Genomic DNA, 27,798 nt, shown 5'->3' on the forward strand with positions numbered 1-27,798 from the left:
GGAGCATCAGTCCCACTGTGAAAAGAACACGTGGGATGCAATAAATATGTTGCTGCAACCTTCTTTGGAAAGAATGATCCACCGCATCTGGTCTGCCTACTCCAAAGCGAGCGTTCACTGCACCTCGCACGCTGCTGTCTATCCTCTGCTGTCTATCCTCGCAGGTCCATCACCCAGTCTTGTCTATTTGCTGACTTTCAGCCTCTTCCCAGGTCTTTGATTTCTTCTGGATGCTTCAAGGCCAGCGGTAGTCCCACACCTAGCCGTTTCTGCCAATTGTGGTTCCTCCCACGGTCCATTGTAATTTTAGGACACTGTGGATAGAGTTTATTCTCTCCGGTTTTTGGGAATTCTGTTACTTTGTACTTCAGGGTCCATTAACCCGAGGGGAATCGGAGGGTGGGCTTCATATCAGACAGCTTTCCCCCCCAAACAGGGGTGATATTCAAAATACTTAACCAATGAGGCATCCACTTAAGCGGCCCCTGGAGCCAGGAAGGAAACACTAGAGACGGTCGTGGGAGACGAGACCTGTGTTGCTGCCGTGAACCGCACGGAGGCTTCCGCGAGGGGGCGCTGTGCCGGAACTGCGACGTCGTGGGCAGAGGGAGCCGAGGGGCAGTAACACTAAGCAGCGCACAGAGTGTTCTCGGGGGTGGAGGGGAGGACAAATAATCTTTTCCCCCAACCCATCTTAGGTTCTTTATTTAGCTGGGGCCTTGCAAGTGGAGACCAGCAAAAGACACATTAAGAAGAGAAAAACTGAAGTTTATTAACATGTGCATCGCGAATATGCTTGGGAATACTCAGTGCTGAGGAACTCGGAGGGGTGGCTAGAACTGGGGCTTATATACCATTTTGAGCTAAACAAAGGAAAAGGGGTTAAGGGGTTTTGGGCTTCTGGGTAGTGGAGGCCAGCTTTGGGAAAGTGATCAGGAAAAGTGTGGTAAATAGGGATTGTTTAGTAAGGTTTGTTATGCAGATTTAAGTCTGTGCCTTCTCCTTAGATAAGATTTGTTAAGAGTCCTCCTCTTCCTGGTACAGGAGAGGGAGACACCTTTATAAAAGTAAATTTACAAAAAGAAAACTTGTGCCCTGTTTTAGAGGTTTTCTTGCAGCTGCTGGTTCTCAATGGGCTTTTAGCTTAAAATAATCCATATGCCAAAGAGACATATTTTGGGGTGGCATATCCTGGTACCCCTCAGGCATGAGTGACTAATTCTGCACAGGGGAAACAGAAGCTGGGCCCTGTGCTTCAGGATCTATTCATGGTTCAGTGAGCCCTTCAGAAGTGAACTGGTGATTACACCCTGAGGTTCTTGAATAATGTCCCCTTAAGTGCTTCCAACTCATGTGCCGTATTGGATAGGGAAGTGCCCACATGCACAGGACCTAAATCCTGTAGTCTTTAATCATCTGCAAGGGATCCCCTTTTCCACTTGTATCCAATTCAGTAGCCTCTCTATATTTCTAAAATAATCCATATTTTCTCCTTAAACCATTTGGCTCCCTGGTGTAACTCCTTCCCCCACATCTTCCCATCTTAATGCACAACATATGTATGCCAGCTCTTTCCACACAGTAAATCAGCAAATATTTCATATTAATATTGTTCCCTCTGCTGTGTTTTAAACCTCAGGGAAGAATTCTCTGATGCCCACACCACCCAATACTCGTACACTTTATTCTTTCATTCTCTATGCCTTTGGCCTCGTACTTGCCCCCAACTCAGTTGTGTAGTGGTTACTTATGCTGGAATTGTGTCTCTGACCATCTTGATCTGCTTTGGACACTTTGAGGGTTGTGACTGAGTAAGCTTGTGCTGGGTTTTCCCCTAGGGTATCCAGTAGATAACTGTCCACACAGATGGAATGCATTCAAAATAAGATGTTAGTCCTAAAACCTCTGTTAATCCACTTATTCAACAAATCAGTTTTCATTAAAACAGATTGTTTACACTGCTTCATTTAATTCTCTGTTGTATTTCCCCTAGAGTCTGTCTAGAAAGGATTTTACTGTATGAGAACATTAGGGCCTCTGGACACAGGGAGCTGATAAACAGGCCAAAAAAGTAGAGGTTTCCAGGTCCCAGTGAGAGAAAGAGGATAGAGGTGATCATGACAAAAATGTATTACATAAGTGATTTGAAAAGTAGAACTAGGGTTAGCATCTCTTGTGGGGTTGAGATTAGGATTATTAAATATAAAATAGGGGATCTACATTTAGTATAGGATACAATCAAATTAGGAGGTCAAGGAGGCAAGAAGATTAGTACATGAATGGCTAAAATGAAGATTAGGATTAAAATAGTGTTAATGCTGCTGTTTTGTGCTGATGCCAGAGTAGATGTTGAATCAAAGCCATTTTGTGTTGGGACTAGAATAAAACTAGGATTTCCCTTTTTCTTATTTCATCAGCATGTATCTGAGAGAATTTGGTATTGTTGCCACTGCCATGGGGAAAGCTGGGAGACAGCGTCTGTGAGATTAGGACCCCAGGAAATTTTACACATTTTTTGGAGACATTCATTCACTCACTCACTCATTCATTCATATATAGAACTAATCGGGGGCCAATTTTCTGCAACATTCTGGTCCTTGCTTCTATGAGTCTGAAATCCAGTGGGGGAGTTAAGCCAGGAACACACTACATGAACTGTACCAAAACTTCCTCCAGGCAGCTATTGTTTCTTGTTCTCAGGGGATGCTTTGGAGCATCTGATAAACTCTTATTCCAGGGAAGCAAACCTCCTTCAGCTGGGGGGGGGGTCTAATAAATTAGACATATTTCTAGACTGGGATGATTTCCTCCAAGTTTACTGAAAGATATGAGACTTCTCACCCGTGCTGGGAAGACACTATTTGTATTCAAGCACAGGGTTAAGAGCCTGGAGACTTGAACCAGCCCTCCTGGGTCCAAAGGCCTGAAATTGTTAAGCTGCTACTAAATTCTGTCTCAGTTTCTGCATCTGAAAAAGGATGGCGATATTACCTGTTTCATAGTGTTGTAATAGAGATTAAATGAGTCAATGTGTGAAAATTACTTTAAATGGTACCTGGAATATCATAATCACTATATAAATACCTAATAATAACAATATGATAATTATCATCTTTCTGAGCAAGAGTACAAACCTGATGACCTTAGAGAGGTCTTAGGTCAGGAGTCTGGAATGCCAGTTGTAATACTATATACTGCCAGTCGATGGCACCAAAGCCCACATTGTTAAAACTGTCCTGCCGGCATAAACATTTTGAGGTCTCCCTCTCTGTCTGAGCTGTTTTCTATTTGTGGGTGCTGTAGAAGATGAAACACTAGAACTGAAGAAGGTAAGCTTTCTACTAAGGCTCTGTTCTGAATTCCAGCCTAAGGATACTGAAATATTTGACAACGGTATGAAAGCAACAGTGTGTATTTGAGAAGTTGCCTGATGGAAGTCACCAGGCCTGGGTTTTAGTCCTAACACTGCATGTCCTTGGGCGAGTTTCTGAACCCCTGGACTTCAACTTCCCCCCTTCCTTGCTGTCATTTGGGGGATAAAATAGAACAACAATGCAAAACAGACACTTAAGGAAGTGGGAAAAAACCCGAGGGAGAAGTAAAGAAACTATGGTAGAAATTAGAAGTGGAGGTAAAGAAATAGTGATGATGTGCCAAGGAGGTGAGTTGGAAATAGAAATGATAAAATTGGGGAGATCACCATGGAAGTGAAATGTATGAAATACAAAATACAGAAAATATTAAATTTGGTTCATATGTTTCATATGGAGATAAGTACTTCCCCTTAGCACATTTTCAATCTCTGTGTCTCTGTCTCTCTCTCTGTCACACACACACACACTCTCACTCACACTTGCATGCATGCACACACACGTGGCTGTCATCCATTTCTGTGACATGATGGATGTGAGGAGAGCAGAGGTGAGGGGAACACAGACTTCCTGACAAAACCATGAAGAAGTTGCTCTCACTTTTCACGCACATCAAGCAGTTCTCGCTCAGCTCTCCCTGGAGTCCTCGTCCTTCCCCAGCAGCCTCCTGAGTGCTCTCTTTACCTTCTTGTTCCTCAGGGTGTATGTGAGAGGGTTAAGTGAAGGAGTGCCCACTGAATAGAAGAGACCAAAGAACTTGCCCCTCTTCTGGGCATAGGGATTTGGGCTGGAGGTAAACGGAAATGACTAAACTGTAGAAGATGGTGACCACAGTGAGATGGGAGGAGCAGGTCCCCAAAGCCTTTCTCCATGCTATGGCGGAGTTAGTCCTCAGCACTGCCCAGGCAATGGCACCATAAGAGATAAGAATGAAGGTGAGTGGCATGACCAGGAAGATGACACTGGACACAGCTAACTGAATTTCATTGTAGGTGGTGCCTCCACAAGAGAGTTGAATTAGAGAAGGGATTTCACATACAAAGTCATCTATTTGCCGATGGGGGCAGAAGGGCAGGTGGAGGGTGGGTGGTGTCTGGACTACTGATTGCACCAGACCCATTACCCAGGCCACAGCTGCCAGCTGCCGGCACAGGCGGGGGTGGATGACGGCGGTATAGTGGAGGGGCTGGCAGACAGCCACGTAGCGGTCAAAGGCCATCACTATTAGGAGGACACACTCAGTGGTCCCCAGAAACAGGAAGATGAAGAGCTGGACAGAGCAGCCAAGGAAGCTGATGGTCTTCTTTGGGCCCCAGAGGTTGACCAGCATCTGGGGAACGAAAGTTTTAGTGATGCAGAGGTCCAGGAAGGAGAGGTTGGAGAGGAAAAAGTACATTGGGGAGTGGAGCCTGGGGTCCAGCATGGACAGCAGGATGATGAGTATGTGCCCACTAGAGTCAGGAGGTAAGAAATCAAGACAACCACGAAGAGGATTCTTTCAAGCCCTGGGTGTTCAGAGAAGCCCAGAAGGAGGAAGTCCACCAGGGAGCTGTGGTTGACCATGGCCTATTCCTGTCCAGACCTAGAGGGACGAGAGGTGTCTGAGCAGTGCGTTCCCATCTGTCTTATAAAAACTCACCCTGGGTACTTGTCAGGTCTTACCAGGTGGACGTTTCTCTTCCCATTCCTTTCACCCAGCTTTCCCAGGTACATCAACATCCAGCAGCCCCTTCTCTTCCCCTGTGTCTCCAGGTCAAACATTGTCTAGTAGAATGGAGGAAACCATGAATGTGCTGAGAGACAGAAGAAGCTTTACACGTACCTCAGACTTACTGGCTGAAGGCAAAGAAAGCTGATATAAAATATGGATTAATTAATTCAGCAAACAATTATTGAGTACTTATTATATTCTTAAAAAATTTTTTTTTTATTTTTGGCTGTGTTGGGTCTTCGTTTCTGCACGCGGGCTTTCTCTAGTTGCGGCGAGCAGGGGCTACTCTTCGTTGCAGTGCAAGGGCTTCTCATTGTGCTGGCTTCTCTTGTTGCAGAGTATGGGTTCTAGATGTGCAGACTTCAGTAGTTGCAGCATGCGGGCTCAGTAGTTGTGGCTCACAGGCTTAGTTGCTCTGTGGCATGTGGGATCTTCCCGGACCAGGGCTCAAACCCGTGTGCCCTGCATTGGCAGGCGATTTCTTAACCACTGCGCCACCAAGGAAGTCCCCAAGTACTTATTATATTCTGAGCACTGTGCTACTATTGAAATTTCCCTTTATTATGTATGGATGGAATTACAAAGAAACATGTGTTGAGTGAATTTTCTGATTACAAATATTTCTGTAGAATTAATCTTGCTTTCTAGTGATGGGCATGAGTTTCCTAGAATCATTCATGTTCTGTCTACTTTACACATTTGCAGGGGATTTCACCAGCGAGTGAAATGTGGTCTGTCGAGATTTCTTCAACTTTCCATTACGTGTAATGTGGAAAATAAAAACAAATATAGTGTCAGTCAAAAAATGATTATTGTCCGGTTCTATAACAGCAAAAGTTCCATAAGAACTGAGGCTTGGACATGAAATGCTACCTTTTCATATAAGATGAAATTAGTAGTGAAAATACACCGTACTGAGTAGTGAAAATACACCATTTGGGGCATTAAACAGAGTTTTGGTTTTGTACAATGCTTGGTTAGTTTCATTCACATATGATTAAAAACTTTTTATTTTAAAATAAGTTTAAATTTACAGAAAAGTTGTAAGAGTGGTTCCAAAGACTCCTATATAAACTTTATCAAGACATCACTTTTTAATCTCTTAAAAAGAGATTAAACTTTTAACTTTTTAATCTCTACTGCCCAGAATAATTATCTGGCACTTAAAATATATTCAACAAATGTTGTATGAATGAATGCATGAATTAAATGCATGAATAAATAAATGAATGAATTGTTTAGCATCTGCTCCAGATGTACAAGGGGCTGACAAGGAAAGCTGGCCTTATAATACTGAGAGCTGGCCTCTCCTCCCATAGATATATCAGGTATAATACAGCCCAATGTTCATTTAGGTCTATTTTTTTTTAATATTCATATGTATAACAACTAAAAATCAGTTCTTGGTACCATCATTTCAAAGATATGCTCTGGCTCCTTTTCCACCAGAACTCACCTTATAAGCAGGAATGACTGCTAGCTCCCCACCTCCCTTTTGAAGGACCCAAGAAAAAAGAATGACATTTTCAGGCTGGATGACTATGGGCCAATGTTGAATAACTCGTGCATTGAAAGCTGATGCCAAAATCTTCTCACATGCCAAGCTCTGCCCTTCCTGGGCACTGGATGGAACCTAGATGTAGGAATGTCATCAAAGGGAAAAGAAAAAGGGATTATTTACATGTTAAAATTAAAATCCTAGGAAAGATATGAAAGAGCAATCTCTCTGGACTACAGAGAAGGGAAAATCCAATTCTCGTTCCATTTTAGAAAAAGACAGAGGATACGCACAGTCTTTCCTAAAAAAGCATGCAACTTTAAAGACTATCAATACAGTCAATAACAAAGAGGTTAAGGAAGAAACTCAATTGAGGCACTTAGCCACTATTTTCTTTAGCCCTTAAGAAAACCACATCATTCATTGTTTTTCTTCCCTGGCCAGTAGAAACACTGCCTCCTCTTACCCATTCTTCTCCATCCAGATCTCGCTCTTCATCTCCCATCACTACTGTGACCTTCTCTCTGCTAGGTGAATCATGTACCCACATCCAGTCCCGTCTCTCTCCAGGTAGGACTTCTAGGGCCTGCTGCTCAGAACAGGTCTCCTCAAGGGGGCCAAATCCCTGTGAACACCCATCAGAAGTAACTGCCTTCTCCCAGTGACTGACATTTTGAGCCAAGGGGCAGGAGCTGCTCTGCATTTTTTGTCTGTTGGCAGTATGGCTTTAGATACCAGTGAAGTTCAGTGGCTCCACTCTGCATTTTAGGTTACTGGCCTGAAAGAAAAGGGCAGGAAAAAAAGAGAGAGGGAGGGAGGGAAAGTCATGAATGGGAGTAGTACCACATCAACAAAAATCACAAAACCAAGCAGCCCGACGGGGAAAGAAACTTGCAAAGAGGAAGGAAGTTAAAGCTCTGATGAGAGTTTCAGAATTCATGAGAAAAGACTATAAGAACACCATATCGTTTGGGTTTCCTCTCCTCACCTTACCAGCTATGCGACTGTGGGTAAGCTTTTAGCATACCTAGGCTTCAAGTTGCCTATCTAAAAATTGGGGTAGTGATAGTACCTACCTCATTGGGTTGTTTGAGAATTAAACGAATGAATATCAATATGTATACTACACTTAGGACAAGGCCTGACCCAGAATAAGCGCTATATTCACCAGTTTGCCAAATAAAAAAACTTTAATTGTAATATTAAAGGATGGCCTAAAGAAGGAGAAGGAGAAGGAGAGAAAAACAGATTAGAAGAGGTAAAGATAAAATATGCTTCAGCAGGCGGGTCCTCCTACGTCCCAACCCATCCCATCCTACCTCCCACCGCAGGCCCCGCCCCCCCCAGAAGGCCAGCGAGGGGCTCCCGCCAGAACCCCGGACAGGGCCTCACAGACCTGCCCCGCAAACTCACCTTCTCCGCCGACCCTGCGGGTCCTGCCTTCATCGCGGTGGGGCCGAAGGAGCGCAAAGGCCTCCTCAGGTGAGGTCCAAAAATCCCCACCCGCACCTCAGAGACGAGGGGCTGAACTCCAAAGTGCAGACAGAACCTTTCCATTCCGCGGTCTCCATGGTAACGCGCGGCTCGCCCTTCTAGGACCCCCGGAGGACTCTTCTCTTTGGTCCAGCACTACAAACCCTGAGATGCTGGACGGTTCCGGTCCCTGCTTGCTAGTTTGGACCTGTTGCCACATGGAGAACAGATGAGCTTGAATATGAAATTGATCTTCTTCAGCGTGTGAAGAGGGAAAACAACGAAAGAAAATGGAAGCACGAGTTAATCAGAATTACGTGAACGTAAGCTCCACCACGCAGAGATCTTTAACTGTTTTGTTCATTCCTGTATTCCAAGCTTTTATAACAGTTGCTGAAGAAATTCTTGTTAAATGAATGAATTGAAACGATTCTGAAAAAATATTGCTGCAAAGCATCGTTGACTAATATCAGGATTTGCCTGTGATCAGTAGCTTTATTTAAAAGAGAACTATGTATCACATACATTTAAATATCTTATAATTTGGGGATTATGAAAACCCACAAGCATGCATTATAAGTAATGTATGCTGTATTTTCCAAAATATTATATTTCTAAAGTATTGTATTTTTCTATAATATATTTTCAGTATATTTCAGTATAATGATTAGCAGTAGAAACTTGAAGAGAAGTAATTAAGTAATTATGTTAATTACTTAAGTAATTAAGTTAAGCACAAAAGATATATTTAAAAATTTGAGGAAGTGGCAAATACTTTTTAGATTATTCTTTCCTACACTAGAATATGAACTGGCTAGCATAAAATTATGGGACATAATCTTTTTAGAAGGGGAAACTCCAAGAAAATTATTTCAAAAAGACAGCCAATATAAACAAAATGAAATCCATAAACTCAAAGACAAAAAACAAATACTTGCTAAAGTTCTGAGTTGAACTGAAAAAATAATCAGAATAATGAACAAGACTGTTGGAAGGAAAATGAAAAATACCTGTGACAGATAAGATAAATGAGCTAAGGATACATTTTTCATTAAGGATATATCTCAAAACCATGAAGTTGAGTATGTACAAAGTACATAGTAACCTCTATGAAGCATTCTTGCCAAAAATATTGAACCTAAATCAAATCAAGCCTTTCAAACTTAAATATGTACAGAGACAAACTATTTGTATAAAATTAGGGAAACGTAAATTATACTATAAAATGTTTATGGCTCCCCACATATGTACTAAAAATATATAAACATGCATCGGAATAATAGCATCAATATCAAGATAGTAGTTAACCTGAGAAGCAAGAGGAGAGGAATTGGAGAGGAGTAGACAAGTGGATATAATTATATCTGTAATATTTATATCTTAAGATAGATGTTAAGTGTTTCTTTTATTATTGTTTTGTATGCCTGAAATGTTTGTTATTTTTTTTAAAAAGCCCCTGGAAATGAATTTGGTAATTTCAACAGACAGCAGAGGGGCCATAGAATTACTTAACACCAATCAGGCCTCTGTTTCTCCATCAAGGATCATGACCTTCAAATTGGGAATCGTAGGACAAACATTAATATGAGGAAATTAAATTTCAGGACATACCAGGAGATAGTAAAAGAGTAACTACTTGCCTTAATGAGTGCAAATCTTCATACCCAGATAAAATTGCTTGAAGGATCCTGAATTTCAGGCAGATTAGCCACAGGGCCCCTGGAGGCCATTTTTAAGGAGTGTGAGTCATGCCTAAGACTGGCAAATATCCAAATATTCAAAAACTGAAAAAAGATTAACCGTGGAATTAGGCTGAAAAGCTTGACATGGATCCCTGGCAAAATTCCAGCATTAATTATTTTAGGACATTATTTAGGAGATTTTATGAGATTGGGTTTAACCAAGAAAAATGTAAATAAATTATATCTCAATTGGACTAGATTATTAAAGTCATATACTAAGGATCTGCTGTGGAAGTAAAGTATCTTCATATCAGCAAAGGTTATAGCAAAGTCTCTCATAAATATACCCTGTGAGTACATGTGTACTGGACGTTAGTACTGTTAAGTAGATTGATATCAGGAAGAAAGACTACAGTCTGAAGATGGGTGACCATGCATAGCATCTTTCCTGCAGCGTCTTGCTCAGTGCCTTTGTGCAGTATTCACTGAACTCAGTTTCAGAATTAGGGACTTAGGGATCAGTCTAATCAGAACCCAATTTCCTTTAGAGGAGAAGGATACATTTGTATTAAATTGGAGGATTGAAGGAATTTTTTTTTATATAATGATCATTATTTAGCAATTATTATGAGCCAGGCACTTTCATATACCATATATTGTATTTTCACTCTCACAATGAGCTGAGATTAAAGGATTTATTGTTACTGTTTTACAGATGCAGCAATTGAGATGCAAAGGAGTTAAATGACTTGACCAAAATATCAAGCTAGTGAGTGGCAGAGCCAGGAATCAGGTCTTCAGAACATAAAATTGATGAACTTTCCATAATACCATTTTATAACTAATGTGCCTAGTACTTTCTAACCTCTTTTGTTTTTGAATAAATAAAAGCCCTGATCGGGCTGGAGAGACTGCTTTTTATCAAAATAGCCCAAGTATGAGATCCAAGAATCTGGAGTCATTAGTTTCTCTTCTAATTTTATCCTCCTTTGTAGTTTTAGACAAAATTTTAATCTCTTGGGCCTCAGGTTTCTCAAGTGTGAAATGAACGAATTGTACTTGGTCATCACTGCGGTACCTTTCAGACTTGCAATTCTATTATTCTAATGATGAAATTTGGTGCCAGGTGATGTGTTAAATGATTTCTGTATATTGTCTCATTTAATCCTCATAACAACTCTGAAACTTAGGTATTCACCCTGGACCTATTTTACAGTTGGGGAAACTGGGGCACGATGTATACCTTGCTTAGGTTCTCATGCACACAGGTACCAAGTGGTTTAGCCTGGATTCAATCCCATAATTAATTTTATTTCATTTTGATAAGCTTTAAAAGAAGTTATGACCGTTCACAAAGCTATGCAATCACTCTACCCTCTGAAAGGAACCAAGACTCCTTGGAGAAATGGCTGATTCCAGGTCTGGAGCAGGAAATATACAAAATGAGCCTGAAATATCTTGTGCTGCCAGAAGGCAAGAAAACCATCAAAGACTCTTAGAGTTAGATGAAAAGGACACAGGAAACAAAATAAAGGGACTCCCTCTGGCCAAAGATGGAATCATTTGAACATCAAGAAGAAAAAGAAAAAAAAATGCAATTGATTAAGATTCCTTGAATATTTTTAAAAAATCCATGAGTTAATGATGCTCAAAAAGAGAAAACAACAAAAAATATTAGTTACCAATTGCTGCATAATAAATTATCCCCAAATTTAGAATCAAATATTGAATATTCTCTCACAGTCTCTACAGGTCAGGAATCTGAGAGCAGTTTAGGGGTTGGTTCTAGTTCTGTCTTAAGGTTGCAGCCAAGATGTTGACCCAGGCTGCAGTCACCTGAAGGCTTGACAGGGAGCTGATGGATCCACTTCTAGACTCACTCGTATGGCTGTTGGCAGGAGGCTTTAGTTCCTCACCACCTGGGTCTCACTTTTCAGCCTGGCAGCTGGCTTCCCCTAGAGTGAGTGATCTGAGAGAAAGGGAAAAAAAGAGAGACCAAGATAGAAGCCACAGTTTCTTTTTCTTTTCTTTTTTTTTATTGGGATACAGTTGCTTTACAATGTTGTGTTAGTTTCTGCTGTACAACAAAGCGAATCAACTGTGTATATATATATATATCACCTCTTTTTTGGATTTCCTTCCCATTTAGGTCACCACAGAGCATTGAGTAGAGTTCCCTGTGCTATACAGTAGGTTGTCATTAGTTATCTAGTTTATACATAGTATCAATAGTGTAGATATGTCAATCCCAATCTCCCAATTCATCCCACCCCTCCTTTCCCCCCTTGATGTCCATACGTCTGTGTCTCTATTTCTGCTTTGCACATAGGTTTGTCTGTACCATTTTTCTAGATTCCACATATGTGCATTAATATACGATATCTGGTTTTCTGACTTACTTCACTCTGTATGACAGTCTCTAGGTCCATCCACGTCTCTGCAAATGGCACAATTTCATTCTTTTTTATGGCTGAGTAATATTCCATTGTATATATGTACCACATCTTCTTTATGCATTCTTCTGTTGATGGATATTTGGGTTGCTTCCATGTCTTGGCTATTGTAAACAGTGCTTCAATGAACACTGGGGTGCCACAGTTTCTTTTATTACCTAATATTAGAAGTAACATAACATCATTTCTGCCATACTCAATTGGTCACACAAACCAACACTGGTAAAATGTAGGAAGGAGATACACAAGAGTATGAATACTCGAAGGCAGTGCTCATTGATGGCCATTTTGAAGAAAGGCTAATGTATCAGTGGCCTGGCACCTAGGGCACAACTTTTTACCCTGAAAATTAGCAATTAAATAGAAAAGTAAACATTTATTTTGTCTTTCCTGTTTGAACTGACATTTCAGGATAACCAAATAACCCTGAATTGATAGGTTAATGAGATAAAATCCTTGTTTAAAAAGGAATTCCAACTCATAAATGTGAAAAAAATATTGAATTAGAAAATCCCAGTTCTGCAATAAAATGGTTGATTCAGGCAAAGATCATCAGTGGATGAAACCACCAGATGAAAGGTTGATGAGGAGCTTTACATGGAGGGATCCCACTAGCAAGTGCTGATTCATTGATCAATCTTAGCATCACAAAGAGTGAAATAATCAGACATTATATGCCTCCTGATATAAAGCAAAAAGAAGTACGTAGCACCACGTAAGAATGCTTACCCATAAAGGTAAACCAAACTCTAAACCTTTAGAACTAACATCTAGTTAACAAATACAAGGCTAGAGAAACAAATTAAATGAGGATGCAAACAGACAAAGCCAGCATGTGGAACATTCAGGACAAATGACCCAATTTACTCAGTGCGGGGAAAAGTGAAAGATGGAGGAGCTATTCTAGATCTAAATTAAAAGAGGATTAAGAGAAATAACCAAATAAAGTATGTAGACTTTAGATCTTGATTCAAAAAACCAGAGTATTTTATATATTTGGGAGATTTTAATATGGACTCAGTATTAGATGGTACCCAGGAATTAATTTTGTTAGGTGGGATAATGACATTGTGGTTCTGTTTTAAGAGATGCATTCTGAAGAACATGAAATAACACGTTTGGAGTCTACGGAGGCTTTCTAGGGAAATTCCTCGACCAGCGAGTTGAGGTTTCCTAGAAAGTCACCGGAAATGATTATTGAAGGACTAGGAAGTGGAGCTAGAATAGATTTCTCATTTTTAGAGGAGAATGTCGGCAGGAGGGCCTGTGTCTTCAGCCAGCGTGGGACGGGACTTTAGCCGAGGGGCTCCCAAGCTGCCACTGGGGTCTCCGAACCCGCCGAGGTGCGGCTGGGAGGATCCTGGCACCACTACCTGGTTCACTTAAATACACCCTGGGGCCCGGGACGGCTGGCGGGGACGGGGCGGGCCTTTGGAGCCCGGTCCGCCGGGAGCTGGGGTCCGCCGCGGGTTCCTGCCAAACAAGGGCCTTTTACTCCTGCATTCCTAACTCCCTCCCGCTCTTCTTGCTCTCAGCAGCCTCTTACCTCCCCCGCCCCCTTTTGTTTTTCATTTACTTTCCTCCCCAGCATCCATTCGTACATTCATTCATTCAGCCAATTTCTAGCTGAGCGCCTACTGGTGCAGGCACTGTTTTAGAAGTTGGGAATACAGCAGTGAACAAAATAGACAAAAATCCCTGCCCTCAAAAGCCTGGGAGCCTACATTTTAGTGAAGGGGAGATCTACAATAAACAAAGAAAGAATATAAGTAACTTATGCACCATGTTGGAAAGTGATAAAGTGCTATATAGGAAGGTAAGGCATGTCAGGATTGGAAGGAGAGGGTAGGCTGTAATTTTAAATAGGGGACCTAGAGTAGGTTTCCTTGGGAGGATTACGTACAAGCAAACAGTTGAAGGAAGCAAGATTATTCATCGTGAGTGTAGCTTGAGGTGGAGGGGACAGCCAGTACAAAGGCCCTAAAATGGAAATGTGCCTAAAAAGGAAGAGAAAGTTCTGTGTGACTGAAGAGTGTTGAATGAGGGGGAGAATAGTAGGAGAGGTAATAGCACACCCTATAGACTTATATGCCATTGTAAGGGCTTAAGCTTTTATTTTGAATGAACAACAGAGATTCAAAAGGCACATTCTTTAGGGCCTTTTATGCTACTCTTTATTTTGAGTAAGATGGACCCATTGAGGGGTTTTAAGCAGAGAGATGAAATAATCCAACTTAAGTTTTAAATGGCCTACTCTGTTGTATTGAGAAGAGGCAGGCGGAAGGCAAGGATAGAAACAGGAGACCAGCTGGATGGCTAACGTAATATTGTAGGGCAATGCAGACAATGGTGGCTTGGGACAAGATAGTGGCAGTGGAGGTTGTATTCTGGATATATTATCATTTTCAGTTTGTCTTCCCCTGCTCCCTCATCTCCCATAGATACCTCAGATTCTCAGTGATTCCTTCTTTTTGCTTTGGTCACATTCCTCTCTTTTCTCCTCCCTTCATCGAATATGCGGGAAAATAAGGTATGGGGTCACCACTAGCTTAGTACTGCTGATGAACCCCAAATCCAGGGCAGTATTTGACACATCAAGCCAGAAAGCAGCTGCCCTGTGGGTCAGGAGAGGCCCTTTGGCTGGCACCACCAAAGCTTAAATCCCTGAAAGGAGGCTGGTATCCACTGGAGCCACTTCAAAACTGGTTGTCCAGACAAAGCCACGATTGACTTTGGGAGCTGGATCCAACCAGCAGAGAAGAAACTGGGACAGTGTTAGAAGACTGGAAAAGAAAGACGGGTAAAAAGATGCAGCAGGTAAAAAGAGGAGTGTCTGCAGTATATCACAAGGAGGAAGAAGTGAGTCCAAGAAAGGAGGAAAGCAGTGGGAGTGTGGTGGGCCTGGATTGACCTTGTGGAAGTTTTCTCCTTCAAAATACTTTTATTCCTGGATGGCCTGGTGATCATTTTACGTTATAGGACAATTGGATGCCATTTCTGTTTTTCATAAGGTATATCAAGGACTGAGTCCCTGATTTTCTCACTCGTCTTGGTAGTTCTGGGAGTTGATTTCCATGAACAGAACTTCACAGTTGGTTGCAGCTTCCCATACATTTTCCATCCCTCCATAACCTCTCCAAATGTATTCTTTTCCTTGCAATAGGTGGTGGTATCAGATGAGACTCCAGGACCATCAAACCAGCTTTGTATCCATGATACCAAGCTCCTGCAGGAAAGAGGTAATGCACACAGGGTATTGTGGCAGGATTTATGACAGCTGAAAATGGGGCAGGGACACAGACTAAGTGGGAGATGCTTCCTGGGGCCTGGAAATATGCTCATTATTGAGTATTTATAGGAAATCTGTTATTTCTATACTAGGCTTGGCTCGGTATTGAGAGGAGCTACATTATTAGGTTTCTGCCCTCATCTTAAACCAAATTTGTAAAAAATAAAGATTCATAAAAAAAGATTCTTCAAAGCAATTTATGAAATATATTGAATGTATTCATTCGCTTATTATATGTACAACTTTATGTATGGTAAGTAGCTTACATATGTGTACATGAATATTTGCACATATAAAACTTGTGGTATAATACAGTAACTCCTCCCAACCACAATTTTACCAACATGTAAAATTTGAGTGTAGGTAATTTTATTTCTGTACATGTGTTAACCCTGAGATTTTTAAATTATAGTATAGGTATACCTGGGAAATAGAAGATAAAGCCATGGCAAAAGAAGGAGCAAAGTATTTTCATGAAGCTTTGAGAAGAATAAAGGAAGATGGGGAAATGTGGGGCTGGGCTTTAAAAATGTTCTTTGGTGGCATATATGAAGAGAAAAGTGGATAAGATTTGTATAGAAGTTGCTGATGGTATTTAACAGTTCTGGAGTCATAAAATCAGACCCTGAAAGGCACAAACTTTTAGAGGACTAGGCCCCTGGACACCCCAAAAATAGGCTTTTAGTATATATTACCTACAAAGAAAAAAAACGTAAAATGAATTTCTAAGCATATTATTGGAACTTCCAGAAGAGAAATCTTGAAATTTCCACTGTATAGGTAATCATAAATGAAAATTAATAATATAGAACATATTTGTCACAAATTTCGGAGAGGTAGAAAATAATGAATATTGCTTAACTTTGTTGTTCATTTTATTTCATTTTTTAAAATATATATAATTTTATGGTTCACATCTGACCTGAGTATCCAAGTCCTCTTTTTCTCAAAAGATCTTGAATTCTCTTCCTATAGGTGATTTTCAGGGCCATAAGGTTTACAATCACTTAACATAAAATGTAAATGAGTTAATCTCACCCTGGATAATATCTATACACTGCTTTAACAAATAGTTTTGTTATGGGCTGAATGTTTGTGTACCCTCAAAACTTGTATGTTGAAGCTCTAACCCACCCCCCAGAGTGATATTTAGAGGTGAGGCCTTTGGGAAGTAATCATGTTTAGATGAAGTCATAAGGGTGGGGACCCAGTGATGAGATTAGTGTCCTCAGAAAAGGAAGAGACCAGAGCTTTCACTCTCTCCCACATGTGAATTCCCGCTAGGGAATTCCCCCAAGTTCATTTTTAACTTGAGGGCAGAAACTGACCTTTCAAATTCTGAGGCTAAAAAATAAAGTTTAAGAATCACTACAGTGGGGGGAATTCCCTGGCGGTCCAGTGGTTAGGACTTTCGCTGCCGTGGCCAGGTTTGCTTGGGGAACTAGGATCCCACAAGCCTCAGTGAAGCTAGGAAAAAAAATCACTGCAGTAGTTACTTAGCAGGGGCTTGGGAGAGGGAAAAATAAGGAGTTGTTGTTTAATGGGTATAGAGTTTCAGTTTTGCAAGATGAAAAAGTTCTGGAGATCTATTATGCAACATTGTGAAAATTTTTAACACTATTGAACTGTACACTTAAAAATGGTTAAAATGGTAAATTTCATATTATATGTTTTTTACCACAATTAAAAACAGTTTTTAATGTAATGAACACTTAGGGGGGAAAAAGCCATGACAAGGTAACAAAACTTTCCTAATTTATGAAGAAGATATGGTAAAAATCCAACTGGATGTATATGGAGGAAAGTTTGGGTTAAATAGGGTGTGCTTTGTCAAAAATTTAAGGCTTGTACATTTTACAGTATGTAAATTTTACTTCAAAAGCAGGAATGTAAACAAATATTGAACTCTAGTTAATGATATGTATCATAAAGTGTTAGGGGTGAAGTATGCTGATGTCTTCAACTTACTTTGAAATGCAACAAAATATAAAATGAATTTATGGACAGAGACAGGGATAGTTAGATGGACAGATATGTGATAAAGCAAATATTGCAAAATGTTAATTGTAGAATGTAAGTGGTGAATATATGGATGTTTCCTCTACAATTCTTTCAACTTTTCTGTATATTTGAAAATGTTCATTATAAAGTATTGATTGAAAAAAACCCAATTAGGAGGTTTAAGTTTATTGATGTTATAAGGAAAAAAACTGTTATGGAACATTTGAGAGCAAAACATGTATCTCCTGTGAGCTCTGTGCCTTCCAGGTGGTTTGGGAACTTTTTGAGACAAAGAGTTATAAAGTAACAGGCTTTCAGAGGAGATAGTGGGAAAACTGTATGGAACCCACAATGATTGAACACAGGCCTGTTCTTGGTCAAAAGCTTTCTAAGGGTGGCCTAGACCAAAGAAAAGTCTTCTTGGCCTATTTCTGTGGAAAGAAGCCAGTTTACTCCTAAATTGAGGTTTTGGTAAAATTGAAATGATAGTTTTGGGGTCCTGAGGCCAAGGGGTTATCCTAGAGACTTACCAGTAGATGATTTCAGACCAGAAAGGAATGGTCTTGGACTTGGGAATATGTTGATGACTATCAAGAAAGATAAACCACCATAAACACTGAAGCAACAGAGAGGCTGAGCTGGATTGCAAGGAATAAAACAGGGCCCCATTAATCAGTAATGTGAAACTATACTTCTTGCCCAATCCATATGAATTATACCTAGTCACATGTACACTCTGAGAAAGTTTCTTTTGCATTTTAAAAGCTGTGTGTGCTATGCTATACTGGGAGGGCAGTTGGGGGGAAGTGGAATCACTTAATACTAGGGAATTAACAGGAAAGAGACTCAGAATCAAAGGGAGAAAGTGATTTTCTCTAAGAAGAGCAAGGGAAAAATTTTTTCTAGTAAACTAACTTGAGTTTGACCAGCCATTAAGTTACCTAAAGAAAAAAGGTTTGGGCCTATCCCTGGATATTTCTGATCCATACCTCTCTTTCATTCGTTTCCCTCCACCTCCACCCCAAGTCTTTTTGGACAAAATGACTTCAGTGTTCTAATATAGAAAGCCAGGTTATCGTATAAGCTGGGAGTCAGTGATTTGGGCCTTTTGGGGAGGGTGTAAGGTATTCTAGGATGAAGAGACACCAGAGAAAAAGGTGTAGTAGGTGAGAGAGAAGAAGAATGCACTTACAGTCGGCTTGGCTGCTGGCCAGGGCCTGATACCCCAAACTGGAAACTGAGACTAGAGGAATAATGGGGAAGGAGGATACTGTAATGCAGTAGACTTAATCCCTAGATTAGAGCTTCGGAAGCTTCTACATTTGGGGAGGAGAGGATGAAAGCAGAGGGTTTCAACACTGTGCTGAATTGACTCTTGGCTTATTTCTCTTCTCTCAGCTCTGCCATCTCCTCATTGTCCTGCCTTTGCCGAAGATGGAAGCCAAGGAAACCTGCCAGGAGCAAAAATCACACTGATGAGCCAGCCTCACGTGAGCTAAGGCCCCTTCCTTCCCTCCTGGAAATATGTCACTGCCTCCTAAATGTGGCCTTATTTTCACTGCCTTCCCTGGCTATGCACCTCCCAAGTCCAGGTGCTCCCTCTCATAAGGGATACTTTGTTGGGTGACAAACCATTTGTGGATTGTTTCCTCTTTCGTTATTTTTTGCTATTGAAAGCTGATGCTACCTTTCACCTCATCCCCAAATATACATGAAACAGTAACAGCCTTTCACTTCTGTAAACCTCCCTACAAATTCCTTTCTTCTGCCTCTGTTTCCTGAGGGAACTGTGGAGTTTTCTCCAGAACAGCAGGGACATATTGTTTCAGGAGGCAGTGACATTTGAGGATGTAGCTGTGAACTTCAGTAATGAGGAGTGGCAGTGTCTGACCCATGCTCAAAGGCACCTCTATAAAGATGTGATGTTGGAAAATTATGGGAACGTGGTATCACTTGGTAAGGACTTTCCCTGCACTTGGCTTAGTACTTTCTCCCTTTCTTTTTCTTTTAATTGCTTTATTTATTGATGTTTATGGGGTCTCATATTGAAAATCAGAGCTCTCATTCCATATCATCAATATCTTCCCCCAAATTAGTTTTGAGTTGCCCCTGTTACATAGCAAGATAATTTTCTGGCTAACCTAGTTGTTGTTTTCTGATTCTTTGCAATGAAACTCTCCCTGGGTAAAAAGGAGACACTTAACCTCTGTTCTCCCTGGATTCTCACCTCCTCAGGCCTCTCATTTTCCATTAAATGCTCTGTATTCAGCTCCTAGTCATGAACTCCTTCCTAGTGGCTGAAAACAGATTAACCTCCCTCTACAGACTCCCATCCTCCTAAAAAGAACAGGGAAAATACAACCAACCGACTATTTCCCAGAATCTCCTTCTTTGCCCTTCTGAGTATTGACTTTTCTGAGCAATTTCCTAGACCTGTTCATTTACATGTTACCAGACCCCTGAATAAACCCTTTTCTCTACCCAAATGGACATTTCTTTCCTGTTTCCATATGCAAACAGAGGGGTCAAGGTAAGCGTTAGGACAGTTCTCTGTTGCTCTACACACTGTCTTCTTCCTTCTCTACAACCAGGATTTCCATTTCCTAAACCTCCTTTGATCTCCCATCTGGAGCAAGAGGCAGAGCTCCGTGTTCAGGATCGACAGGACAGGGAGTTCCTGAGCTGCTCCTACCCGGGTGAGTGCCAGAGAAGCTGTCAGTCCCCTTCTGTGTTCCATGTGACAAAATGGTTATAGAATGTTCTTAGTGGTGGGTCATCCATCCTGAAGGGCCCAGAAGGAAATCTATTTAGGAAATCTTAAGGCAGAGAAAACAAACAAACTGTTTGGATAATTATTCTGTCATCTAATTGGCTGTTTGCAACCTATCTAATATAGGCTTTTTGCAATTTAGTCCTCCAAAAAGGCTCAGACAATTCATCTCCCCTCTGTGTATCATTTACTCCAGTGCTCAGAGAGCATTGCCTTTCTGCCTCCAGTTGTTTTCTTTTTTTTTTTTTTTTAGGACCTTCCCCCATTTGGAGACCTGAGCCTTTGACCCTTGCCTTTTCTATTCTCTCTTATTGTGAAGTTAGTTAGTTTCTTTCATGGCTTCAGCTCTTAGCTCTGATGCAGATGCCTGCCACATTGATAATGCTAACCTTTACCTCTTTCCTGGGCAGCAGTCTCATGTTTCTAACTCCTGGTTTTTATTTGAATATCCCATTGTCATCTGGAAAGCAACCTATCTAAAGTCAAATTCATCTCCCCCTCCAAGGCTGTCTCTTCATTAAGCTCTCCCTATTTCTATATCTGGTTCTACCTCTTTCTTACTTTGTCTTTCCATTCCCTGAACCTCTTATCTAGTCAGTCATGAAATATTACCAGCTCTTCATTCAAACTATTTTCTGTATTTGTCATTCAAAAAAAACCTTGTCCTTTGTTTCTAGGCCAACTCCAGCTGCTGTGTCCACAATGCCTACTCTTCCTTCCTCCCTTCCTTCCATCTAAAAAACATTTATTGAGCAACTATTAAATGCCAGGTACTATAAAAGGTTCTAGAGATATGCAATCAGATAAGATATGGGCGAGCCCTGACTTACGGAAGCTTATTTTCTAGTGGGGAAGGCAGGTAAGTAAATAAGTAATTATATAGGACAGTATGGTGGGAGTTCTTGGCATATGCAGATAGGGATATGTACCTGGTATATACAAACATAGAGGAGAAGCACCTAAATCTGACCTGAGGACCAGAAGACTGCAGAAGGAATGACAACTGAATTAAGTTATGTAGGATAAGTGAGGTCATTTAGTTGAAGGAGGGGCAGAGGGGAATAACAAGTAGGAAAGTATTGAGGAGTAAAAGAATGTGAACTGTGAATAGTTCAGTGTGACCAGAGCCAAGGACTTGGAGTAGCCAGTGGGGAAAGTACAGGAGCAGTAGACAGGGGCAAGATCATAATTGGATGAGCTTTTGATAAACTGCAGACCTTTAACTTTATTCTTGTAATAACAGCTAAGATTGATTAAGTACTTATTTTGGTGTTGGAAGTGCTTTGCATACATTGACTCATTTAATTATTGTGGATAATCTAGATCCCATTTTATAGATATAGCAACTGAGAGAAGTTACAACATCCTCCCAAGTTTGCACAGGTATTAGGTGTCAGAACTAAGATTTGAACCCAGACAGTGAGCTGGGGCTCTTGACTGTACACTTTACTTCCTTTCTGTCTGGTTAACTATGGAGTGCCATTGAAGTGTTTAAAGCTAAGGAGTGATGTGATTAGATTTGATTTTTAGAAGGAATAATCTGGAAGCAGTGTAGAGGATGGATTAGAGGGGAGGCAGACTAAAGGACATTTGAGGGTTATTAAAGTTAGCTGGTGAGAATGCACTGGCAGTAGAAGTGAAGGAGATGGGATAGAGTTAAGAGATAATAAGAGATTGATTTGGACTCTGGTTACCAACTGTAAAAAGTAACTCCAGCTAGCTTAACCAAAAGAAAAATAATTTATTATTCAGGGTGTGTCAGGGGACTTAAGGGCAGGTATACATGAGGCTCAAGAAGGGATTGGAATGCCATCAGGCCCCACTCTCCAGCTGTCTTCTCTGCTACTCTGTGGGTCTGCTTCATTCTCCTTTCTTGGCAGATGGATCTTCTCTGCTTCTCAGTCCCGATGGCAGAGCATTTTCTCCCCTACACGACATACCATCCCACCACCACTGGTTCTCAAATTTAAGTGCTAAAGCTCTAGCTCTCTTCAGAGCCTGGCCTTACCTGCTTTCACATCATGATTCCAAAGTTCATGAAGAGAGAATCTGTCCTGGTTTGGGTCAGGTCTTGCCCAGATCTAATTTGCCCTACCCATATCGGTGGAGTTACACCACAGAAATATGGCTCTCCAGGGCCCACTCTCAGGAGCAAAGCAGACAGACCCCTAAAAAGGAGGCTGCGCTGGCACTTCAGCCCCCGCTTTGCAGCTCCCTTCACAGGTAACATTTATACAATGTTAGTGAGTATATATGGAAGTTGAAGATGATTTCCGGTGTCCTGTCTTAGGTGACTAGGTGAATGAAGTTGTCATTCACTAAACTAGGAGATTCTAGAACATGAGTAGATTTGGAAGGATTTTTGTAAAGTTTACTCAGTTTTAAATATCTTAGTACTTTTCAGTAGTTCAGCCTATTTTGACCTTGCCATAATGTTAGCAATTTTTCAAGCATGGGAAAGTCAGTTACTCTTCCAACAGCTTAACCATTGCTTCACCTCTTCCAGCCCACTTATTTCCTTTCCTCTGAACATCTGACATTTTTATTTTCTTGTTTAAGTATCAGCTGCCAAGACACGGCCTGAGAATGAGAAGGCAAGTTCAGAACAGGCGGTTTTTGAAAATGGAGAAGTCTGCTGGGTGAAATTTAAAAGTCTCCTAAAAGTTGTTTCCCAGGATCCAGAGGTTGGAGAAGTTTGTGTACAAGGTGTCAAATTAGAGAATCAATGGGAAATGCCTATGAGGGAGAAACTGAGAGAAGAGAAAGAACGCTGTGAGAAAGTGACCTTCAAGAAAGGAAAGAACCAGAAGGTACTTAGAAAAAACTCAAAATGTATTCCATATAGAGTTCTTACAGAAAAGAAACTCCATGAATGTGCCAGGTGTGGCAAAAACTTCAGCTGGCATTCTGACTTAATTCTCCATGAGCGAATTCACTCTTGCGAGAAACCCTATGTGTGTAATGAGTGTGGGAAAGCATTCAAGACCAAAAATCAGCTTTCTATGCACCAGATAATCCACACAGGGGAGAAACCCTTTAACTGTAGCCAGTGTGGGAAGGCCTTCAACAGTAGGTCAGCCCTTTGCCGACACAAAAAAACGCACAGTGGGGAGAAGCCTCACCAATGCAGTGACTGTGGGAAGGCCTTCAAGACCAGGAACCGTCTCAGGATGCATCAGATCATCCACACTGGGGAGAAGCCTTATGAGTGCAGTGGCTGTGGGAAGGCCTTTCAGTTTAAGCATTCCCTTATCATCCATGGCAGAAGCCACACTGGGGAGAAACCCTATGAGTGTGAGGAATGCGGGAAGGCCTTCAGCGGGAGTTCAGACCTCATCAAACACACAAGAATCCACACTGGGGAGCGACCTTATGAGTGCAGTGAGTGTGGGAGGGCCTTCAGCCGGAGCTCAGACCGAAGCAAACACACAAGAATCCACACTCAGGAGAAACACTGTGGGTGCCCTCAGTGTGGAAAAGCCTTCAGCAGCAAGGCAGAGCTCACCAAACATAGAAGAATCCACACTGAAGAGAAGCCTTACAAGTGTAAGGAGTGTGGGAAAGCCTTTCGTCATAACTGTAAGCGCAGGGCTCATGAACGAGAACACACTGGGGAGAAGCCCTATCGATGTGGGGATTGTGGGAAAACTTTCCAGGATCGGCACTGCCTTACCATCCATCAGAGAATCCACACTGGAGAGAAACCGTATAAATGTTCAGAGTGTGGTAGAGCTTTCAGTGGGAAATCAAACTTGACCAATCATCAAAGAATCCACACCGGAGAGAAGCCTTACAGATGTGAGGTGTGTGGAAAGGCCTTTCATCATAGTTCAGTCCTGAGGCAGCACAGAAGAATCCACACTGGTGAGAAACCATATACCTGCAGTGAGTGTGGCACGTCTTTCCGTCAGAGCTCAGCTCTGATTGGACACAAGCGAGTTCATACTGGGGAGAAACCTTATGAATGTGAGGAGTGTGGAAAAGCTTTCAGAGTGAGCTCAAATCTTACTGGACATAAGAAGAGAAAACATAGAGTGTGGGGAACCCACAAACTTGATGAGAATGGGAAATCCCTCTCTCCAGTAACCGGTTCTCAGACCTTTTCATTCATCAATATTTTGACCACCAACACTTGAGGGTAGTGATTCTGGTGTTTACACTTTCTCATTTCTCCTTCTACTTCTTACACTGGTCCCTCTTGTCTCCTGTATTGGTTCTTCCTGGTTCCCTGACCCCCTAATTGTGAGACCCCACCAAGCCTTTGTCCTTGACCTTCCTATTCAGTGTCTCTTCAGTGAGCACATTCACTTCCAAGGCTTTGTCTATCAATAATAGTACTGTAATATTAAATACTAGTGTTTGACACATGCCAGGCATTATTCTTTACAATTTTTAATCATTTAATCCGTACAACATCCCTATGCGATTAGGAAATTGAGGCATAAAAAGATGAAGAAACCTGCTGTAGATCACTTAGCTAGTAAATTCTGAACAAACGCCCACTGAATGCTTAGACTTACCTGAGCAATTTCCATTATCCTGCACCACATCTCTTGGATATGAAGCTATACGTCAGTTCAGCACAGAACATTTTTTTAATTGATAAACATTGATCATCTTTAGCAAGTTTTGCTTTAACTTAAAGCCTGAATGGTACTTCTCCTTAATGGATCAGAATTGCTGAGATTCAGTGGGGGAACGGAGGCAGGGCAAGGGCAGATTTTGAAATTACAGATAAGTAGAAGTCAGGTATACACTGCTCAAGCAGCAGTGTACGTATGGAAAAAGCATGAAGCCTGACCCACTTTGTTATAAATACACTAAAAGATCTGCAAGATGTTGATTTCTTAAATATTTGCTATATCTGTTTGCATGACATATGAAATGCTCTTTCAAATAGATGAGTAAATTTATATCTTTTCAAGCCTTTCAGTGTCTAACATCTATCCTTTCTCTTGCAAATGTTATAGGTCCTTACTGCAGACAGAATTAAATTAAATACCCACATGCAATAAGGCTGTTAAAATAGAAATTGAAAATCCTAGAAGAGGATGCAAATGTGTGTCAACTTAATTAACATAATGACCATAACTGAGAATTAAATTTAGTTCAAAGTTCCCTGACTGGTAAAGAGATGAGCAGTGGGTTCCCCAGCATTTGTCAAAAGTGTTTTACAAGCTAATGTTTTTAAAAAATAATAAGTTTGAGAAATGCTGGCTAGGTGGAGGTTTTTATTCCCTTAAAGACTTCTCAGGGTTTATACTATGCTAATGTCCTTTCTGAGTCTTAAACAAAGGAACTGTAAGAAGCATTGCTTTCCCAAAGTGATGGAGGAAAGAATTCTGTTTGGAGGAGCACCTTCATGGACTCTTGTTTCACAGAAAACATCTTGGGAAATGGTTACACATTATCTAATATGGACAAGGAGTCCAAGATACACAATTTTCTAGTAACAAATTCCAAAGGGAATTACATGGCTCATTATACAAAAGACAGATTAAACATTGTTTCTTATGTTCAGTTTCTACAGGAAATTAGAGCATGTCCTTTATATGGCCATTTCTTATATAGTTTGTTGAAGAAAACCAAGATGAAAACATTTAGGATATGACCCTAAAATTGTCTCTGTGGAGGATGACACTCTGTATATGTGGCTTTTGGATGATATAACGTGACTTAAGGACAGAGTTTAGGATATGTCTGGAGAATTGGCAGTGCTTTTCCAATCTTTTTTGACTGCAAGGACCCCTTATTTGATGATCAGTAAATTTTACCAACACTCTCTCCCCCATACATACACACACTACAAGTAGTTGTACTTTAATGCTTGATGGCAAAATGTTGTCATGTTCTCCTAGAAAATCTGAGGTTTTGTTAATTACAACAGCATGTATATGCTTTTGGAAAATGTATACACATGTCAGGATGTTTTTTTTACCCACAGGCCATGAGGTTCATTTGGATTTTGGACTCAAAATCCTTAGCCCATCATGAGAACCCTCCAGTGCATCCTTTCAAGTCACTTCTTCCGTCAGTCTTTTGACAGAATCTGGCAAGGTTTCAATTCCATTTTAAACTCTGGACAGTCCTGGAGTGTTGATGTTTTGTGTTATTGATCAGAGAGTCATGTTCTTCAGACACCAGGTAACTGGAGGGGGTGGCAAGCCTGATATCCCTCTGTGAAAGTGGAGAAGCCTCTGTACTGAGCCCAAATAGAACACTTTTAAACTTCATCCTCACCAGTCCATCTTCAACATGACCATTGTCTCCCTAAAATATTCCTATGATCTTGACACCTGCTTTTTAAAAAATGTTATTTATTTTTATTGAAGTATAGTTGATTTGCAGTATTTTGGTTGTTTTAGGTGTACAGCTGCTTTTAAAACTCCCAACTGACTCTCAGTCCTGCAGTAAGAAATCCCAAATTACTATCTTGAACTCCAGGAATCTTCTGATACTTCCTGGACACTTAAAGTGAACATTATGAAAAAAAACACTGAAGGAGTTTCAGATATTTTACCTGTGGAAAAAGTCATTTAGAAGGAATCCTAAGGTGGAATAGACTCTGCTATACAGTTGTAAGTTTGGTAGACAGGCATAATGTAGAAGGAATTCAAAGATCTGATGCATAGTTGAATAATCAAACATGTTAGTGTTTCTTGAAACCCTAAGATGCTTGTAGTTCTAATTGTGAAGTTACCAAAACAAAAGATGTTGATTTAGTTGTTTCTTAGAAAAATCACCAGATAAAACTCACTTTTTTAAACCTAATTAATTCTAAATGCAAGGACAGAAAAATTTCACCATGAACATTGATACCATGAGATTGTTTTCTCTTTACCTATACAGAAGAAGTAAAGAATGCCCATTTCACTCAGTTTTTAAAAGGGTGATAAAATCAGATTTCAGAATTAGAACCACAAATGTACAGAAATGTCTTAGCTCCTACCCATGGACTGTAGTTCCATGCCCTGGGATAATTGCAGAGTAAGATTAACCCATTGCTCACAAGGTAGTCCTTCAAAAATTTCAAGACAAAAGCTTCTCTTTCCACCAGGTAAAATATCTGAAATTTCTTCATTGCCTTTTCACAATGTTCATTCTAAATGTTCAGGAAATATCATAAGATTCCTGGAGTCCAATTTAGGGTTTCTTACTATGGGATTGAGAGTTAATTGAGAGCTTTTAAAGCTGGTGTCAGGATTATAGCAACAGGAAGACAATGATCATATTGAAGATGGGTTGGTGAGAGTGGAGTCTAGACATCTTGGCCTTTGTTCCATTGGTCTGTTGTCTAGCCCTACACCAATGCAAAACTGCTTAATTACTATAGGTTTAAAGTATCTTGACATCTGGTAGGGTAAATCCTACTGCTTTGTTATTATTTTTCAAGACTGGCTTGGCTATTTTTGTCTAAGACCATACTTCTTCATGGATTGGCTCAGTGTTATAAAGATGTTATTTCTCCCCAAAATTGATCTATACATTCATTGCAACCTAAGTAAAAAATCCCAAGGGTGAGTTTTATGATAATTGACAAATTGATTATA

At 40.7% G+C, this 27,798-nt stretch overlaps 2 protein-coding genes across 5 annotated transcripts; one reads left to right on the top strand and one right to left on the bottom strand.

Annotated features, from left to right (window-relative positions):
• Positions 1 to 3,452: 3,452 nt before the first annotated feature.
• LOC308623492 (olfactory receptor 2H1-like) lies at positions 3,453 to 8,203 on the bottom strand. Its single transcript, XM_081245958.1, is given in 7 exon segments — positions 3,453 to 4,149; positions 4,151 to 4,814; positions 4,817 to 4,953; positions 5,034 to 5,135; positions 6,539 to 6,715; positions 7,047 to 7,358; positions 7,994 to 8,203. Coding segments are annotated over 3 exon segments (933 nt in total). The 5' UTR covers positions 4,935 to 4,953; positions 5,034 to 5,135; positions 6,539 to 6,715; positions 7,047 to 7,358; positions 7,994 to 8,203; the 3' UTR covers positions 3,453 to 3,998.
• Positions 8,204 to 13,444: 5,241 nt separating this feature from the next.
• ZNF311 (zinc finger protein 311) lies at positions 13,445 to 26,301 on the top strand. 4 transcript variants are annotated; one of them, XM_081245905.1, is made up of 7 exons: positions 13,445 to 15,047; positions 15,352 to 15,427; positions 18,877 to 18,968; positions 19,308 to 19,434; positions 20,070 to 20,174; positions 22,808 to 24,112; positions 26,193 to 26,301. In XM_081245905.1, exons 1-7 carry the CDS (start codon positions 14,997 to 14,999, stop codon positions 26,240 to 26,242), a joined length of 1,806 nt encoding a protein of 601 aa, XP_081102031.1. In that variant the 5' UTR covers positions 13,445 to 14,996; the 3' UTR covers positions 26,243 to 26,301. The 4 variants fall into 4 exon arrangements, with proteins under 4 accessions (XP_081102031.1, XP_081102029.1, XP_081102030.1 ...); XM_081245903.1 differs by lacking the exon at positions 26,193 to 26,301 and having other exon boundaries at positions 22,808 to 25,072; XM_081245904.1 differs by lacking the exon at positions 26,193 to 26,301 and having other exon boundaries at positions 13,445 to 15,005; positions 22,808 to 25,072.
• Positions 26,302 to 27,798: the final 1,497 nt, after the last annotated feature.

Source organism: Mesoplodon bidens (assembly GCF_964165515.1).
Source record: "Mesoplodon bidens genome assembly, chromosome: 10".
NCBI classification, from domain to species: domain Eukaryota; kingdom Metazoa; phylum Chordata; class Mammalia; order Artiodactyla; family Ziphiidae; genus Mesoplodon; species Mesoplodon bidens.

Coding starts and splice junctions, on each gene's coding strand:
- ZNF311 (XM_081245903.1), top strand. CDS start 14,997: ATGCAGCAGGTAAAAAGAGGAGTGTCTGCAGTATATCACAAGGAGGAA. Junction 15,428..18,876: donor CAAGCTCCTGCAGGAAAGAG/GTAATGCACACA, acceptor CTCTTCTCTCAG/CTCTGCCATCTCCTCATTGT. Junction 20,175..22,807: donor CCTGAGCTGCTCCTACCCGG/GTGAGTGCCAGA, acceptor TTCTTGTTTAAG/TATCAGCTGCCAAGACACGG.